A 20,607-nucleotide genomic window follows, 5' to 3' on the forward strand; every position below is an offset into this window, starting at 1 on the left:
GACAGGATGTAAAGGATGAGTAAGCAGAACTCAAATCTGATAATGTTTCCAAGAAAGAAAGAAAAAAAAAAAAGATCCTTACTCTGCTATGTCGAGGTATCCACAAGAAGCTGCAGCATGGAGGGGGATCCAGCCCTCGTTGTCAGGCTGGTTGACGCTGGCTCCGTGTTCCACCAGGAATGTCACCATGTCAATGTTGTCATCTATGCAAGCCTAAAAGAAAAGGGGAGCAGAATGAGACCACAAACCTCTCCCCACACACACACACACTTTGACGTGAGTTTATGTCAGTGGGAAAGAGCATTTGAGTCCTGCTGATGGATTGCTGTGTGTGTCCAGAACTGTTGAGGAATTTAGGCAGCTGGAGCTTTACCAAAATGCCTGCACATAGCAGGGCTGCTTGAAATACCGCAGAGTGTAACGCTACGCTGGCTGATACAGCCGTTGACGTGTTGTGTTTATATACTGATAATTTATGAAGAGAAGGGGAAAAGTGGAATAGGTCAGCTATAAATGAGAGCCAAACGTTTTGTCCCAGAAATTCATGTAGTTTCACCCAGATAAGTTCTAAAAATTAAGTTTTATAATTATCAATTCAAATATAAATATTACCAACTCATTCATTTACTTTATTATTGCACTTTTCATTAAGGTATTGGCTCCAACAAATTTTAATTAGTATAATTTGAAAATTTGCCTGATTATTTATTGGATCTTATGGACATGATAACATACATCGCCCAGCAGATGTTTTTCATGTGGAGAAACAGACTGTTTAAGTAATCTGAAAAGAAAAAAAAAAAAAGTAAAAGTAACTAAAATCTCTGCCAAAACAGCTCCATTCATTCAATTAAAAGCTGCATGTAAACTGCTTTGTCACCCCTGGAAGCAAAACGCGCAAATGTCTCCTTTGAATGAAAATGAAATCTGTGAAAACCACCTCAAATTAGACAGCAGAGCCGTTCGAACTGTGTCCTAACCAACACCACCCACAAACCAAGCTGCCGCACAAACCAAGCTGACAGTGACAACACAAGTGATGCCCACGAGAACTAAAAAAAAATAGCAAGTGTGGGAGCTCTAATTTAAGACGGATTTAACTCATGATGGAGGCGTTTCGAGACAATCTCTATGATGACTAAGAATTTGCACAGAGTGAGCAGGTCTGAGATTCTGACGTACTTTTCATTAACTGGTAAGGGTTATGAAATGCTGAATGGAAAAAGTATGGTGATTTTATACTGGTTTGAAAAAATATATATACAAACGGTGTTATGTTTTGCACAATTTAGTTTAAAAAAAAACAAACAAACAATGCATGGTTTCTGTACTGGTGGAAAGTTCCAATATCAGAAAAGACCAGTGAAATTTTTATTTTGTATAAAGAAATCCCTTTCAATTAATATATCTTAATGTCAAAGATACAGTTTGCTGTGCTTTACTTTTAAGAACAGTAATAAACAATAATAAAAAAAAATACAAAAGAAAAAAAATAAACGCCTCCAACCCATGACCCCTTGGCTGCACTCTGGACCATGTGCCTCTCTTCTCGGGTTGCTATGACAACATAAGCGTCCACAGGAGAAACAGACACATGAACACATGCCGGCCTCCTGTTCAGGGCACACTACTATCCGAGTGGAATCCTTGTCCAAATTTGGATCGTTTTGGGAGCACTCTCCCGCGCTGAAGCATTAAAAGCCTCGCTGCGCTTATCTGACAGTAACTGTGTATTTGTGTTTGATGTGCATGATATTATAATTGAGATTCATTTCTGTGGTCCGGCTGTACGTAGGCGATCGGTTCCTAAAAGAGAGAAAGCTGGAAGGCTCAGGGGGTTTTTCACAGATGGTACGTTTTGGATTTTAAGCAGGTTTTTCTTTGTTATAAAACAGAAAGTGATGATTAATTAATAAAAGTTGAAGTAGCCTTCGAAATAGAGGCAAGACCTCCAATTCACTGCACATTGTACTGTTACAATTCTACAACTATAAAAACAACAAACCCTGGTGATCTTTATTGATTTCAGATGAGAATATCCAAAAAGATCCAAACTCTGTAAAGAGAAGTGTTGATCAGATATTTTTCTTCATGGTTTCTGGTAAAGAGCAGCAAATTGTTCAGTAATTGAAGGAAGAAAAGTCCCATTAAACTACCACCAGTATCATTAAAAGTCAGCATTAAGGTCTTTTTCTGAAAAGTTGAGTTGGCTTTACACCAGGCGTAGCAATAGACACCTGCCAAAAAGTTCCACTTTTGACTCATAAGTCGGCAAAATATTTTCCCACATGAAAAACGTGGATCAGGTCTGGAGTGGTTTTGGTCTTTAAAACGGGAAGGATTCTCATTCTTGAACCGTTCTTGCTAAGGCATGTGAGGAGTGTTTTAGATGTTGCTCTGTGTTCCTTTTGGACCACAGAGTCGTCAATCTGCTCCTTGGGTAATTTTGCTAGTTAGCAAGGCACGCCTGGAAAGAGTCAACACTTTTCCATGCATTCTCCAAAGCTTTGTAAGACTTTCCACACAGATGTCACTGAAACTCGATGAAAACCAACTAAAGAGGGAAAAATAAAAAGATTACCGGTACTTCTTTTTCAAAAAAAGAGCAGTAATCTCTCACCCGCCCACCATCTGAGCATGGTTGGTTGGTGATTATCCCCGCAAGGTGGTTTGGTTAGCTTTTAACTCTAAAATGTAATCCTAATTTGAAAACTGGTTTGTCGATATTAAGCCTGATTACATTTGATCATCTGAAACACTTAAGTGTTACTACAGGAAAAAAACAAAACAAAAAACAAAAGGGCAGATACCTTTTTACACTCCCATGAGTATTATTCCTGTGCTATGTGTTATGTGTGTGCTTTCTCTAAAGTAATTTGATTTGGAACAAAGACAGGTAGCCTGTTGAGACACAGAGTGTGCAACAGCAGCCAAAACGGAAAAGGAAAAGAAAAAATAAAAACATTAATTCTCTGCATAGTGAATGGGTTACATCTAGGGCTGAAACGATTCCTCGAATGATTCGAGTACCTCGATTACTAAAATTCCTCGAGGAAAATTTACCTGCCTCGAAGCTTCGTTAATTTATGTTTTATTAGTTAGCGCACCGTGTTCCGGCCGGGACTTCATTTGCGTTGCGCGGAGCTCTCACTTCCGCCTCTGAGTTGTTGACAAAAGCTAAGTCTCAGCGGCATAAAGTCCAATCTTCAAGATTGGCCCGTGGGGATTTTATTGATTGATGATAATGCCCGACTTTTTATCGTTTTTGGGGAACCAATAAGCATCCTTAAAATGACTGGGGGAATGCCTGGAGTACGGCAGCATTTCTCCTCCGGGGCTGCTGGTTGAAAGCGAACGGCGGGAAGAGCGCTGAGGTGAGCGGATAGCCTGAACAGGGCGGGCGGCTGAGTAGCTGATGCTTACCGTGTAAATGTAGCTTTACCGACGAACCGCACAATAAATTTCATATCCCGGTCTGAAGAAACGGGTGGCGGAGCGCATCGTACATGGCTGGTAGATGAGTTTCTGAGTGTGACCAGTGAAGGTGTCGTAAATATCCCGTATTGCTTCCCCCCGTGTTCGTCCCCCGGTCTAACGGTTCGTCAGTCCGCTGGTCTATTTCCTCCCCTCCACCCCATGTTCGTTCATTCGCCCTCTCCTCCCACTCCAGGCGGCATTTCCCGTATTTTCAAACCCAAAGCGTGACAGGTTAGGTGGCAAGGTGAGTTTAATTAATCTATTAAACTCACTGAAGATGAATACATAAACTAAAAGCTGGATTGTAGACATTTTTTATAAGCATATTTATGAGCCTGCCTCTTTGTTATTAAATTCAATATAATTTCAGATTTTTCTATAACTTTTCTTCTGGTTAACTTAGAAAGTGAGCTATTATTGTTACAGGTTAGTTTTCTAAACTACAAAAAAGCAACTGTTAGGGATGCTCAAATATGAAAAATTGGACTGACATTGATATCTGATAGTAACACTGGTATTATGCCAGATTTACCAATATTTCATTTTATAATTTTTTTATCCGATTACTCGATTAATCGTAAGAATAATCGATAGATTACTCGATTACTAAAATATTCGTTTACAACAGCCCTAGTTACATCACCCATTAGTACCGTCTGAGTTTTCACTTTTACATTTCCAAAAACAATTACCCAAAGCAGAGAAAATCACAGAAGCCTCAGCTTGTTCCCTTCAACTTGTCATAATGCGTTTCAGTTTGTATTTTAGAATATGAAGGGGATTATCTATGCAGATAATATCTATGGAGTTGATGATGGCGAACGTCCCTTAAACCAGTCAGAGGCCTTCCTGTGAGGGCCGCTCCAGGCAGCTACCATACTAATTCCTTAATGGCTGTCATGTTTTGTGGTCGACAATAAAGTTTGGTGTCGTAGCCTGAAGGGAACGTTTTCAAACATCACATCTAAAAGCCTGCGATGTGAAAATTCTCCTACATGTAGGAGGCAGCACACGTTTCTGCATACTGAACAGACCTAATCCAACATTTGATACCTAGCAGCAGACAGTCATTACACACTAAACAAAAGGGTATCCAGGTAATTAATTGAATTCACACGGGGAAACTCATTAGCCAATCAACTCAGCCACTGACATAAAGACGTGTGCTAAGCCTGCACACATCAAATGTGACGCAAGTCCTCTTCCTACATACGTAATGCTTTAAACCTGTTTGGGTGGTGTCATTCAGAGAGGAGGCGGCGAGAAGGCAAGCCAGCTTCAAACATACCAGTGTGCGCAAGAGAAAGCAGGAAGAATAGCTTTTAAACAGAGTTTAAAATCATCATTTATAGTTGATGCATTTTCTTAAATGCCATGTAAAAGTGTAATAGCCTCTACTCAGCCAGCTGATGAGCAGTGAGGGGGCAGTGCTGAGCCACACAGCTGGAGAAAAACGTTTTCTCCTGACTGTAAATGAAATAATTAGTCGTACTACTCTGTTCTGTTTATATTGGATCCATTTATTGATCCTTTATAAAAAAAAATAAAAAATAAAAAAAAAGGAGAAATAGCTGAAACCCCCCAAGCATTAAATGCACCGTAATTGATGTTGTCACTTAGTGAGACAAACAAGCTGCGTTCCCGCCGCTAGAGCTGATAAAAAACCCTGTGCATAATGGAAGCTGACACTTCTGGGAAGTTGATGCAACAGCAAAAATAAAATGAAGCACTACGCCAAATCAATGGACACAGGAAGCTCCATTTAATTGGTCGATACAGTTTAATGTGGGCTGGGTGACCAACCTCTGAAAACAGCCCTGCTAATCCATTAGGGTGCACACAGGGTGGTTATCAATGCAGCAGCAAAATAAAGTCAGAAATGCAATTATAAAGTAATTTAATTAAAATTTTTGGAAAATGTGCAAATAAACATGCAGATAGGTTTCAACAGATTTGCTTAACTGCACTTTAAAAATATCCTGCATTTTAATATGTATATAAGTGTTTTTAAATGCAAGTTATTACCATTTTGCTATGGTTTTATTGAAATAACCCAGGTTTGCTACAACCATACTTTCTGTAAACTTGTCCTGTTGGAGGCCTGAATGTCCAGACCAAACATTGATCTACACAGAGATATGCACAGATTTTTAATACTTAATCAGTGAAAAGCTCTCCCATCTGACTGATGTCGGACACAGCCATGGGATTATCTTGGAGTGGATCAGAACCAGGTGAATGCAGAAGGTACATAAGGAGTTGTATAATCCTAAATTAATAAAATGGGATTGAAGTGGTGTCGTCCACTAGAGCCATAAAACAAAATGGACAGCGTCACTCCACTGGGCACCAAACAGACAAATGGGTGGTTGTTTGGCCCTACAGCAGAGCCACACAAAGAAAAACACAAAGCGAGGGCATGGGTTCATGTTTTGTTTGACTACATTAGAAATGTAAATAAACAGAGAAAATCTCATTTTAAAACACAGCAGGGTTCCATGGAAAGCCCACAATGCATTTCTTTAAGCAAACCCCAGAGAAACAAACAGCAGACCAATGTTAAATGGAGAGCATCTTGCTAACTTTAAGGATTTTCCTTCTAATAAACGTGAGAGGATGTAAATGCCAAGAATCCCTAAAAAGCTTTTGCGACTTTGCAGGAAAAAATAAAAATCCCTCCACAAAGCAAAACAACAGATCTCATTTAGAAAGGGGACAGGTATTGCTATTTTGGGTTTATTATCTAGGAGGACTTTGTGAATAGAAGTCCAAATTTAACATGAAGGAGACACTTTAAGACCCCTCCCATCCTTGACTTCCTCTAGCTGCTTCCTCAGATGTTCAGCTCAAAGCTCACAGAGATAGCGGTTTGTGGGAGCTTCTTCCCCTCTCTTTACAGCAGCAGCAGCAGCCACTGCCTGTAGTTATGGCAGAATCACTGTCATTACTATAGAGGAGACATTAATAACTGGCATTACACAACAAAGATAAGGTTTACTGCATATCAGCATTATACAACACCGATAACAGAGCACATATGGATACTAAAAAATGACTTGACTAGGGAGGAAAAAAAGTATTCATTGGGAATATCTATATCCAAATAAAGTCTAGGTGAGTTGGTTGCTAAAGGTTCACTGAGAAATTGGCTCGTGTCCGGATCGGATGATCTACAGCGCGACCTGCCCTGATAAGAGATTAGAGTCAGGAACCTTTTGCCTTCACTGAAAGCAGCTGGTAAGCACTACCTGCTAGCAAGCGTTGATGGGTAATGCTTACTTCCCATTTCAGTATGAGTGAGGGATCTAAAAATGAAGTTTGACGATGCATAAAGCTGTGCGTCGTCAAAGAAGAAGCTATATAAAAAGGAAACAGTTTTCTAAAATATGCCAGTGGTTCACCCAGGTTGTGAGAGAGCAGGACTTAAAAGATATGAGGAGCTTTCAACTTTTATATCCTAGAGCTTCCTAACTTTAGAAATAAGACTCATGTTTTAGAAATGCTAGCCATACTGTCAAAATATTACTCTCATAAAAATACGAATGTCCTAAAAAGGCTCATGATAAGATAAAATGTCTACCAGCAGGTCAAAGCGTTAGAAAAATTGGGGTTCAGAACTTAAACACAAAATTCCTATTGGTGCATGTCAAGTTATTGTGTTACATTTAATAAATTAAACTGAAAGAATAGTTACCAAAATACTGGACGTAAGGGGAAGCTGTGGGAAAATTTTTAACAGTTTAAAGTTCTAACACAACCACAACACATTTGTACCATCTTTAAAAACATGATATAAAACTAAGTGATACATTTGGTTAGAGAAATTATATTGTTTAGCGATTAATGATTATCAATACCATTTTATACAATGGAAAGTTACAGTCTGGCAGATTTATATAAGCTGCCATTTTAACACTTAGAAATTCAATGCCACTCTATTCCTGTGGTTTTAATGAGATGGGAGAAAACATTCTGCAGATTTACCTCCATTCACACACTGACACTTTTACAATCACTTCAGTTAGTGGTTTATTCTATGGATCAAAACCTAAATAATAAATGAAAGTTTTAAATAACCTTATTTTAATTCGATTAATGAATATTTTATTATTTCTGCAGACCTATGAATAATTCTTGCCTTAAGATCTTCAGCACGCTATACTTTTGGCAGCACATTTGGGTGGAATGGCATCGCGTAAACAGCATTTCTTACTCAGGGTCATAATAGTCAATACTCAACCCTAACTGCTGTGATAATGTATTTATGACTGAAAAGTTTAGAGGAAATAATCATTCACATGAGCTTCATGTGCATATAAACATGTCAGAAAGGAGGAAGAGGATATATAAATTTAATGTAATTAATCCAACATCCCTATTTTTGAAATGTCACCTTTCTGTTAAAAAAAAAAATGAAAGAAATTAGAGATTAGTCTCCTCCACTCCCTGCAGTAGTAATACTTCTTTCCCCAAAGCTACCTTGTCAGTCAGAAGCGAGGAGCTGGACTAGCATACCAGTGTAGACATTCCCAGATAAGTAATACTCCTAGCCTTGAGGCTTCAGGCCTCTGTGCTCCGGCCCCGCCTCCCGGCCTACGTCATTGGCTCAGAGGCGCACAGTCACTTCCACAAAAGGAATTCCTTCTTACAGCCTGCATGCAAGTATGACTGCATTATGTCTCTGCGTTTGCATATTTCTGTGCGCCATCAAGGTGAGCCAAGCACTTTTCCAATGAAAACAGAATAAAAGCACACAAATATGGATTACTGGGCCTCCTGTGATCAGAGTGCGAAGGTTTTATTGGTGATGTGGTGAAGCCTACATCTGTAAGTGTGAGTGCATTGACTCCTGAGACAAAGAACTCGCAGCTCCTGTGCAATTGGCAGGATTTGGGAGGCCACAGGGTACGAGGGGGGGAGGGACGGAAGGCGCTGCAAGGCGACCAGCTGGGTCCCTTAACTAGATGAGCTGTTTGGAGATGGAGCCAAACTACAAACACGCGCACACACACACACTTGCAGCCTTCGCCTTCAGCACTCCAACTGCTGCTGCTACCGAGGACAACCATATATGGCACTGGGATTCCCATGGAAAAAAAAAAAAAAAAAGACGACCAGTGGGGGGGGGGGATGCCAGCAAGATTTTAACTGTACATTTCATCTCGGCTTTCGCTCAGCGGCTCAAACAAAACCCCTGCTTCAGAGCCAACTATGTTTCCATGTGAGGGGTCGAAAGGCGAGAGAGAGGAAGAGAGAGAGAAAGAGAGAGAGAACAGCACAGCCAAGGTTGAGGGGTCAAATAGTCACACAGATACAACTTCTGTTGACGTATTCACTAACAGAGCCCTTGTGCGGCGGCTTCTGCAGCAGCAGACAGGGGATGGAGACTCACTGACGGAGCCAGACCACAACAACCTTCCCTGGCATTACGTCGCTCCTCATGCCAACAAGATCAAAACCCAGCAGGTTAAATAGATGGCATGGACGCCTGAGCTGGCCTCGCAGGGCTCCAAGTGATCATCAGCAAGGATTACTACAGATCTTTATAATGTTACAGAACCACAACTAATTCAAGAAAGAATGTAGCAGTGAGGAAAAATGTAAACAAGGACGGTCAGTTTCTCTTAGGCATGGGCTGGATGTTTAGAAAAAAAAAAAAAGACACAGCAAGGTTTTTATGTGGTACAGCTTGAAAAAACGGAAAAAAAAAAAATAATTTTACATCCTAGAAAAAGTCACTGGGGAACCCGGTATTGCCCTTCCCCTACCTGTTGCTGCACAATGTCAGTTACTTAGCTGAGAAAAGAAACATTTAATTCAGCTGTTCGAAAACAGGTGGGCAAATTTATTGAACGAAACTTGCTTTTCCTGTATTTTTGCTTACGTCTATGCTAAAAAAAAATGTTTCCAACATATTTGTAAAAATTATTATTTGAAGCAGCAGAAATAGTTACTGTTCTGTCAAAAAAAAGCGATCTGATAATTCCTCTTCATTAATCATTTGCATAAATATTGATGCCAAGTAAAGTGGACAATGTGATAAATTTGTTCCCAATCAAAAAAAATAAATAAAGTGATGAAGCTGCACTATGGTTTGGTGGGGAGCGCAGACAGATGTGTGAACCAATACGAGTGTCCATGTTCTGCTGCTGTCAGTGATTAAAGCTGAGGGAATGGAGAAGCAGGCTCACAAGCAGAGCCTCAAAGAGGAAATGAGAAAAATAAACAGCCACTTCCTGTTCCTCTCTGGCCTAAAATCTCCAACACAGATCCCTCCTACCATGACCACCTTCGTGAGGCAGATGAGCAGCAAGTAATACATCTCAAGTTTCAAACGCCGAAAACAAAAGCGCATAATTTTGCTTTCCCTCTTGCTAAATGCATATTTAACTTTGCTAAAATGTTGAGAGAAAATTAATTTGACAGAATTATAAACTACAGAGTTTGATCATGACAATATAAGGAACATAACTGACGAACTATAAAACACGTCTGCCCTACATAGAGATCATAATTTATACAGATTGCATGCTGTTGAATTTTTAGTGTGCTGTACAGCAGCCTGAGTGCTTTGGGACATTAATTATTCATTTTATAGTCTGTTAACTTCACAGCATGATTGACCCCAGTGACCTCACATTTATGCTCTAGAAAGCATGGAAACAGGTCTTTGTCTGAACAAACTCCAATCATACAATGCATTCAAAGTTTCCTCCCTCCCAACTTGTGGTAAACATTTGAGCTTTATTATGATCCAAATTATCAATATGTCTTACGATGACATGCAGATGGAGTTGCAATAAAGATATAAAAATAAAAAAAAACACCCACACTTTGACATGAGTAAAATCCACATTCGTTTCTAGTCCTGGGTTTTAAAATCTAGCAGGTGTAGCAATGACCAACAGTTCAAAAGAGATGGAAGAAATGTTCTGTTAAATTGTGCGCTTCCTGTGTGTCTCCTTTTGCTGGCAAAAGATGCAGCTGTTTTAAAGAGTGAACAAAAAAAAGCGCTTCCACCGACAACAAGTGGACACGTGCGTTTTCCCTTAATTGTGCTGGAAGCTCTGGAAGACAATGAGCAACTCGTGAGCTCTGGGTCCAGGTGTTTTCACTTCAAAAACCAGCTCATAAAAACACACTCAGCGTGAGACAAGCGACTGCCGCCAAGCTAGCAACAGCAGAATGGCTTCAAGAAGACCTGGCTCAAGTGGAAGACAGGCACACAGTGCCACAGGGTAGGAAAAAAACAAAAGAAAAACAAGCTGAAGTCATCCTGCAAACATTTCACAGCAGGTCAATATCATGCTGCGTTTGGAAACGTGGATGCAGCACGAAACGCAAGTGCTGGTAATTAAATCGGTTAAAGCACCTAAAAAGATCATTCATTAATTCATCTAAAACTTGTAGACGAGGAATTGAGGTTGCACATTTATCATCGCTCTCAAATGCCCTAGTAATTAAAACAAGACGACTATGTGGTATGAGTTAAGAGGATAATTAAGATCGAGGAAGTTCACACAGACTAACAAACATTAACCAGACAGCTGTTGGTGGTGTTGAGATTGGAAACAACTTCCTTTTCATAATCTAGTATAATACAGTACTTGTAGGTTTGAGGATAAGTCATTTTAAATAGAGATGAGCCATTCAGATGACAGTTCATATCCAGCTGCAGTTTCACATGGAACTCCATAGTAGGGCTGTTGTAAACGAATATTTTAGTAATCGAGTAATCTATCGATTATTCTTACGATTAATCGAGTAATCGGATAAAAAAAAATTATAAAATGAAATATTGGTAAATCTGGCATAATACCGGTGTTACTATCAGATATCAGTATCAGTCCAATTTTTCATATTTGAGCATCCCTAACAGTTGCTTTTTTGTAGTTTAGAAAACTAACCTGTAACAATAATAGCTCACTTTCTAAGTTAACCAGAAGAAAAGTTATAGAAAAATCTGAAATTATATTGAATTTAATAACAAAGAGGCAGGCTCACAAATATGCTTATAAAAAATGTCTACAATCCAGCTTTTAGTTTATGTATTCATCTTCAGTGAGTTTAATAGATTAATTAAACTCACCTTGCCACCTAACCTGTCACGCTTTGGGTTTGAAAATACGGGAAATGCCGCCTGGAGTGTGAGGAGAGGGCGAATGAACGAACGTAAGATGGGGTGGAGGGGAGGAAATAGACCAGCGGACTGACGAACCGTTAGACCGGGGGACGAACACGGGGGGAAGCAATACGGGATATTTACGACACCTGCACTGGTCACACTCAGAAACTCATCTACCAGCCATGTACGATGCGCTCCGCCACCCGTTTCTTCAGACCGGGATAGGAAATTTATTGTGCGGTTGGTCGGTAAAGCTACATTTACACGGTAAGCATCAGCTACTCAGCCGCCCGCCCTGTTCAGGCTATCCGCTCACCTCAGCGCTCTTCCCGCCGTTCGCTTTCAACCAGCAGCCCCGGAGGAGAAATGCTGCCGTACTCCAGGCATTCCCCCAGTTATTTTAAGGATGCTTATTGGTTCCCCAAAAACGATAAAAAGTCGGGCATTATCATCAATCAATAAAATCCCCACGGGCCAATCTTGAAGATTGGACTTTATGCCGCTGAGACTTAGCTTTTGTCAACAACTCAGAGGCGGAAGTGAGAGCTCCGCGCAACGCAAATGAAGTCCCGGCCGGAACACGGTGCGCTAACTAATAAAACATAAATTAACGAAGCTTCGAGGCAGGTAAATTTTCCTCGAGGAATTTTAGTAATCGAGGTACTCGAATCATTCGAGGAATCGTTTCAGCCCTACTCCATAGTAGAAACCAAAAATGTCAAGCTCAAGCCCTGCAACTTTTGGATGTGCCCAAATTTGAGCAAGCCGAATCAATTGAATGACACCAGTGGTATAAACCTTTAAAGCAAATCCCAAAAGGTTTTTACATTTTTAAAAGCAGAACACCAGCTCATGTCTGTAGAATCAGGTGTGTATTCTAGTAAAAAAAAAAAAAAAAGGACATTCATGTCTATTCAGGAAATTCTTTTTATGTTTAATACACCGTTTTTGGGTTTCTGATAAAGATAATGGTAAAACAGTGAGGACATATATATACATACATATATATATATATACACATACATACATACATCTTTTCTACAACTACTGCTGCTGCATGAACACAAAACGTCTTTTACATGAACAACATGACTGTCAAGTCACTAAATCACTGAATGAGAATCCAAACATCAGACTGCCAACAAGCTGCAACACTGCAGCATGTTTCTGCAGCTTGCTCCACCGCCATCTTCAACGTCAAAAGTCACATAAGCATCCACCTATAGCTACAATTAGCTTTGTACATCCACACATTTTCACTGAAGAACATCTCTCATGCATTTCAAAGTCCTGTATTAGATTGTCAGTCAGCACAGATCTAGACTGTCTGCCATTCTAACAGGAATGTCCTTGAAACTGAACCATTCCATGCGTCTCTGAATGTGTGTTTAGGGTCGCTGCTCTGGTGGAAAGTGAAACTCTACGCCGGGACGAAGTGCTTCGCAACCTTAAATGGGTTTTCTTCAGTAGTCTCCTCTATTTAGCTCCAATCCGACTTCCTATCAACTCTGGCCAGCTTCCCTTCATCTACTTGAAGCGATGGGGATGGTGTGTTCAGGGTGATTTGCAGAGTAAGTTTTCTGCCACACGCAGTACTCAACAAGTGACCGGAGCTCCTTCTTCTACACGTTTGCTCTGAAAGTCACTTTTCTGCTTTAAAGCATATTAAGAGCCACTTAATGCAGTGTAACGGACAAGTCACTGTTCCTACAAAATCTACAAATGCATTAAAATTTCAATTTAAAGTGGGACGCCGTCTCAAGACGATGTGCAAGGAACCACTGATGTGTCACAATCAGCAAGATGACCAGACATGTTTGCAAAGTGTCGGTGTGCAAATGCCAAAAAGACTTCCTGATGTTGATTATGGGGTTGGCAAAGAAGTGGAATGAAACTGTGAGTAAGGCCAGCTTGACAAGGAGACACCTGCCAATTACACAGAGGTAAAATATACATGCTGTTGGGCTCCGTTTCTTAAATTAACATTCTCAGTCGTGGAGCCGGCTCTCGTGATTCTTTCAGACTGGAATCCAGCGCAGCATCTGCCTTGTAGAGCAGGTTGGAACATTTAGACGGGGAAATTACATTCATCTTATTTGAGAGTGGAAGTCTTCATTCCCATTATAGCAAATATCCTTCCTCTTTTTGGAAGTGTGTTGCTTCTACTTTTCTTCATTTATTTTGTAGAGTATTAATATGGTAAAGCTGTTTGATAGCTATACTTAATTTCGCCGTGGTGGCTGAATGCAAAATAAATACATCAAAAAGGCCAAGAAAGCATAGACAAATGTAATTTCAAAACACAATGAAATTCAGTTGTTCTTCGTCCAACTTTGAGCCAGACAAAGAATAAAATCTAGACTGTTTATATTCAAGACTATAAATTATTAAACTCCATCTTAATTTATTCAGCAATTTGTTAGAAATTTATGAGATGAACTAATGGTTGTCATGGCCAAGAGTCAGTCGATAAGAAAATCCCAAGAAAAAAAAAAAAAAATCTACTCGATGACATACAAAAGTTAAATAAAGGGTTCTTCTCAAAAAAGTTGATTTTGCCGTCATCATACATTATCAGATGGTGCAGTTGGTCTGCACTTTACACAATGCTGCTATTAGAGATGCTGTTTGAAGGTCTAATCTGTGGATTAGGATAGGCCATGGTCAATCATTGGCATTTTTTAAAAAGGGGAAAAAAAGGGAAAAATGTCAATGATTGAAAAAAATAAATATAATCTTTTAACCTTTATCTGGTTTTAACTTTTAAAAAAGTTGATAAATCTATATCAGCCTCAAATTGTGAGTTATTAGTTTTGATGCATTAACTGAATAAAAAAATGTATATTTTGTTGCTGATCTCTGATCAGAACCAAACCAGATGATGTAATAGCACAATGCAGATGTCATGTGCAATACTGTGAAGTCTTTATCCAGCACTCTTCAGATCTCTAATTCGTGTCGATTGTCAAGTCGGAATATCTGACAAATTTCAGCAAACGACATCTTTCAGCCGCTAAGGTGCATTCATCTAAAGCTAAAAAAGAAGGATGTTCTGCCTCAGGCGGTGACTCTGGAGGAGGGGGGGTTCATGAGAGGATGTGGCGCTGCTTTGAAAGAGGACAGCGACGCATCAGAGGCGTTCTATTTTACTCCTCTCTGTGGCAAACTGCGAGCCTGGAGGCACAGCCAAGAATATCAGGGCCAGGCCTGCAGTAACGCTCACAATTATGTAATGTGTTAACATAACTGATGCTCATCTGGACCAGGAGAAACACAGCCGTCTTATCATCGTTCGCCACATGCTCAGAAATGCTTCCATTACCGACTCGTGAGGCTGATTCTTGTTTGGAACTGCAGCACTCAGCCAGACGCTCGCTCGCTCGCTCTGCACAGTCTGTTATGCAACTCCCACTCGGTCCATGCAAATCCACCAACACGAGTCACTGGTAGCCTTCCGAGCAGTCGTCATAGAAACGGCGCAAGATAATGTTCATAGACTTTAAGGCTGTAATGAGGGTGTGTAATGTCAACAGACACAGGCATTGTAATGTCCAACTAACATGTTGAGCTTAGCCGAGCCCTGCCCCCCGCCCCCATTCACTCATTCACTCACACACACACACACACACACACACACACACACACACACACACACACACACACACAAGTCTTTGGGATCAGCAAAGTATGACTGCAGTTGGAAAGTTCAGCTGTGGGTCAGTGTGGAGATTTTTCGAACGTGAAGGAACAAGCCTCCATTCGCTCCACTCTGCTGGTGGAGCTTAGTGGGCAGAATTCAGGCCGGCCGGAGAGACAGACCAGACAGGAGGGGTAGAAGTGACAGCTGAGGAATGTCTTCTGTGCTCCCTCTTTGCTATGGTTTCCAGCGACCGTCATGTGAGGAATGCCCAGGGTAGGACAGCAGGTCTTGGAATGTTGCCCTCCGAGACCAGTTTAGCCGATGGAATAGTAATCTGTAATCTCTACTCATCATTGGAATATCTCAGGACAAACTCTCAGTTATCCACCTAAAGTGCCTTGCCAAAGTACTCATCTCCTTTTAATTTTTTTTTTTTTTTAAAAGGTCAAATTCAATGTAGTTTACTGAAAAACGTTATGAAACAAAGCATTGTATAGTTGGGAGGTGAAAGGAAAGTAATATTTATTTCTTGAAGGATGGGTTAAGAGTTCTCATGGCTTTCTTTGCGACAGATCAATGCAGTGATCAGTCATCTGTCAAAACTCTAGATTGGCATCAGTGACAATCCACGAGGGCAAATCTATTCAGTCTAGTTCTATGCTTTGTGCTGAGTAATGTCATGCTTTATTTATTTTACATTACATTCAAAATTACTAATTGCACTTTCTGAACCATTTGAAAAAAGGTTTGTTGCAGTTTATTTTTACATGCTTAACCTAAGTAGTCAAATTATTATCGTCACTTTCTCTATTGCTTATTCTACGTTGGCTGTTGTACTCCTACTTGACTGAATAAATTAAATATGTGTTGTCTTTACATATTTGACCAACACTGTGAATCTATTGGTGTATTTAAGTGTAATGTACTGGTGCAGGGTTACCAAATAAATGTGTAATTCAGTACATTTATATCTGTGTTTAACCTCAGACATCGTTACCCGAAGTGAAAAATAAGAGGATTGGTGCATCCCTACTGAAAAACAATATATTATTTTTCTTCCACTTCACAAGCATGCACTTTAGCAAGGCATTGTACATCTGTAGTTTATTGATGAAAATAGCAGCTTTAATCAATGCATCAGCTTGTTTACAAGTCCTTCACTTGCAGCAAGTCTGCGATTTGGACAAAGACATAATCTCCTGCCTGAATGACACCAGGCCGGCAGTGCACAGCAGTGCTGCAGACTGAGTCATACCCAAACTTAGCATCATATCCTGAAACCCAGTTAGGAGAACTTGTGGTGGTGGCATTTTTAACCCTGAACTGCTCACCAGGAATGGCAGAGATATTGCAAGTGTAGAGTGGGCCATTGTGAACCTGACACACAGACGGAGGCGGAGGTCAGAACATTTCAAAGGATGTCCTACAAATATATTACCATGTAACAATAAATAAGAGCATCACCGAGACGATGCAGCCAAAGTTTTGCTCATCATTTTTTGTGTGTCAATAAAAAACACAAAATCCCCACAGCTAAGCTCTGCTGTGCAACTAAAAGCTCATCAGCTTCTCACGTCTAGAGATCATTCAACAGGAAGAGTCAACAGCAAATTGTTCCTGGCTCCAGCTCTTCCCTGGACACAGGTCCAAATAACGACGTTTCCACCTGACGAGTTTGAACAGGGGCCTTGCTGATTCCAGATTTTATTATAGAAAACTCAGAGCAATGAAAATTGCATGTTAACCAGAACTATTAATAAACACAAAGAGAAGAGATCCTGTGAGAGAAAACATGGCTTAGACTAAAAGGTATCCATATCAAAAAACTGATTTTACAACAGCACAACAGAAACCTCTGAACTTAATGACTTCACACCTTCTTTCCAAGACTTAAGACACGAGCAACCAATGGTAATGAGTAACCACTGAATCCAAGATCATTTTAACGTAGAGCCTCCATTGTTCCTTCAGAATGGGGCACCTTAGGAATCATTAGAAAATGATTCCACAACTACAACTGTTTTCATTTATTATTTACAGTAGCTGCTTGAATACTATAAGTTTATTTCAAATGCAACAAGGCAAACAAGGCAGCGTACTGAAGGCAATGTATGTTGATTATGTTCCAACATTTGAAAGTCCAGAATGCTTCAAATTCCATTTCCAACCCAAAATCACCATTTGTACAAATCTTCTCTCTCCAAGCAGACCATAATATTCCCTAAATGTGCACCGAAAGTATAGCTGCCCTATTATTAGTACTGGATCAGCGGGGCTCCAGAAAGCTTGTAAATAAGAAGTGTTGCATTGTTTGCCTTGAAAAGATTTGAATCACATGGTAAAGAACCTCCTGATGTCACAGAAAAATGACTGCTGGCCAAGTCGGGCTAAAACGGGCAGCGTTGGGAAAATTCAGTTAAGTTATTGACAAATGAGGAGAAATTAATCTTTTTCAGACGTTCCAGAAGGGCTTCTCCACTGTACCAGCCTGATAATCTGTCCCCAGGTTCCCTCTCTGTCTCAACCATGCCGGTGACAGACAGACAAAAATGAAACTGTAGTAGTGGTATTACCTTCATATGCACTGATGAGGCATTTCCTAGCCATGCTCCACATTTCTTTGACGCCCGACTTAATGGTTTCAAAATTTTACATTAAAAACTAGTTGACTCATAACAGAAAAAATGTGCAGCAGCATAATGCAATAATCTAAACATTTCTCTTGTTAAACATTTCACTTAACAACAACTTAAAACCAAACCCGGCTGTAACTTGGGTGCGATTCTACGGCTGCAGTTTTATTCCTGTCACTGGATTCAGTAATCCAGTTCACTTACTTATTCGTTATTTGTCTTTACAAGCTGAAAGTTTTTAAAATCTGAGATAAAGTTAATACATTCAGAACTGAATTGGTTATTCATTTAATTCCTGTTACATTGTATAACCAGGCCTCAGCATCACACTGTTAGTCTTACAGCAGTCATGTTTATGTACATGCCAAAAATCAACATATCATTTAGGTTACAATTTTTTTTGCATGTTTTAAAGTAAATTAATGCTTTAATTATCGAATAAAAATATAAAGCGAGGGAGAGCTTTACATCTCATGTTTGTGAAACGATCACCAAATAAATGCGTTCAAAACTGGTATTAAGGCTGTAAAAATGTCGGTCTTCACTTTATTTTAATACAGATCTTGAATTAGAAGATCTGTACAGCTTTACGACTAGCAACGTACCCGGCTATATGTTACCAACAGCTAGATCTGCATATAAACTGACGAAGAGGACAGTACGTCCATTGCCGAATGGTCGATCGCTTATTTTATACTTTTACTGACGTGTATTTCTACTGATCCGATTGCTTAATTCTGCCGCAAAGTCTAGAAATCCTGCAAGTGCTGAGCGAGGCTAGTGGATGTAGCTCAAGTGATTAGCGGGCAAAATGTTAGCTTGGGACTGATGACATTACAGCCAAAACATCCAAAAGCCAGCACTATAAACTTTTTGTTTAAGCAGACAAACAGAAGAGGGTATAGTTGTTTAATTTTAGAGGCCATATGTATAGCTGAAGTAGTCAGTCAGCTCGGCTAATGAATGAATTAAGCTAAAGTCCAAAGCCGCAAGCGACAGTTATATTAGCATGCTAACGCAGCGCTAGCTTACCCCTAAATACATTAATTTCTTTCTCGATTCGCACATGGGTTATGAAAACGAGTGTTAAAGCCAACTACAACCTTCCGATGAAAATACTGCAATGGTACTATTGGTGTGTAACAAAACACCCAAACTAGCCGCTTCTTCCTCTCCAGAGAGTAGTCACCGTCGCGGCTCTGGGTATATCAACAAAACGACTTTTACTGTTAGCCAGGTAGCAACTCTTCACCGCTGAATGCCTGAGAAAATCCATCATTAATGACAATTCCTTCTGAGGTGGCTAGTTTAAAGTATTCCATATGTGATCGGCAACCAATACTTTCTCTAAAGGTCAGAAACACTTTTCAAAGTAGTTTTTTCACATGGGCTTTGAATGTGAAATGCAGCAGAACAGCAATTAGACTGCACCCAAAGGTTTAAGATATGTAGTCTCAAAGTAGTTAAAAAAGGTAAAGGAAAATCGGTCCAAAAGGGGAAGTGTGTGAGTTAATACCCATTCTGCAAATTGTGAACATGTTGTACATAAGATGATCAAGCTCAGGCAGCTAATGGCTTCAGTCCTCTGCGTCGAAAAAGACGAGTCTGCTCGGTAGGTAAACAACGGGATGAGAATGGCTTCCATTTGACAGGTGTTCCAGGGCATGCAGTGGCTCAAGTAAAGGGATATTTGCGTCTAAAGGAACCAACTGTGCCAGTGAGTGATATTACAAACAATGGCAATGAAGCACAAACCTGGTGGAGCGCAGTAAGACCGTCTACATTGGCGTAGTTGATGTCAGCGCCCCGGTCAAGCAGACGGAGCACCTCCTCGGTATCACCGCTTGAGCAGGCGGCCAGAAACACGGCGCCATCATCGAACTTCACCTTCGTCTTCTTCTTTTTCAGAACAGGAGGCTCCTGGTCCGTCTCCGAGCCCAGCCATCGCTTTAACTGTTCATTCCTTTTCTGCTTGGCGTCCGCCATCTTCATCCCCCTCCTGTCTCGGGCTTCTTATCGTGCTCCGAGAGAGGGTATACTTTATAGAGGCACTATCCCACAGCGCACTGGGGCGTGGGAAGGGAGGGTTGGGGAGGAGGGGGAAAGAGGCGTCTGGATTGTTTTCCATAACCTCGCGAGAACTGGTTCCCAGGAACTGCAGTACAAAAGGACAATACAATTTCATACTGTATTATGTGTCGTACACATTCACTGGAGAACAGGTTTAACAATTCAGAAAATGTAGTAAATATAAATAAATTTAAAAAGTACAATTAGTGAATAATATTTAAATTCCTTCCTCTTTTTTATGCATTTATTTATTTACATTCCTGGTGTCATGACTAAATACACAAGCGCTGCAAAATTGTAATTTTCTTAATTATTTTTTAATTGTAACCATGCTAGCGTTTCTTTTTTATTACTTAATCAAACAGATTCATCAATTCAATATTCTTCAAAATACATAGTTGATGATCTGACTATTTTTATACAAACTAAAGTACATATAAATGTTATGGTATGTCCGGTAATAGAATAGAATAGAATAGAATAGAATAGAATAGAATAGAATAGAATAGAATAGAATAGAAATAACCTTTGCTGACCCACAGTGGAAGAAATTTTGGTGCCAATGTATTTTATCACAGGTGATAAAATACATGTAAAAAAAATGGAGACTGAACGCCAGGAACAAACATAAAATAAAAAAAAACATAAAAATAATACTGTGC

The 20,607-nt window shown here is 40.0% G+C and overlaps 1 protein-coding gene across 4 annotated transcripts in view; it reads right to left on the bottom strand.

Moving 5' to 3' along the window:
- The window catches only part of ppp1r12a (protein phosphatase 1, regulatory subunit 12A), a 46,559-nt gene extending 26,595 nt beyond the window's left edge, over nt 1-19,964 (bottom strand). For all 4 annotated transcript variants that reach the window (XM_014988454.2, XM_014988436.2, XM_014988421.2 and 1 more), the window contains exons 1-2: nt 19,631-19,964; nt 83-213 (exon numbers count right to left, since the gene is read on the bottom strand). In XM_014988454.2, coding sequence (XP_014843940.2) covers nt 83-213; nt 19,631-19,867 — 368 coding nt within the window. In that variant the 5' untranslated portion in view covers nt 19,868-19,964. The remainder of the gene's footprint in view (nt 1-82; nt 214-19,630) is intronic.
- Between the last annotated feature and the right edge of the window lie 643 nt (nt 19,965-20,607).

Source organism: Poecilia mexicana, unplaced genomic scaffold (genome assembly GCF_051168715.1).
Source record: "Poecilia mexicana isolate PSO_F unplaced genomic scaffold, ASM5116871v1 scaffold_23, whole genome shotgun sequence".
NCBI lineage: Eukaryota > Metazoa > Chordata > Actinopteri > Cyprinodontiformes > Poeciliidae > Poecilia > Poecilia mexicana.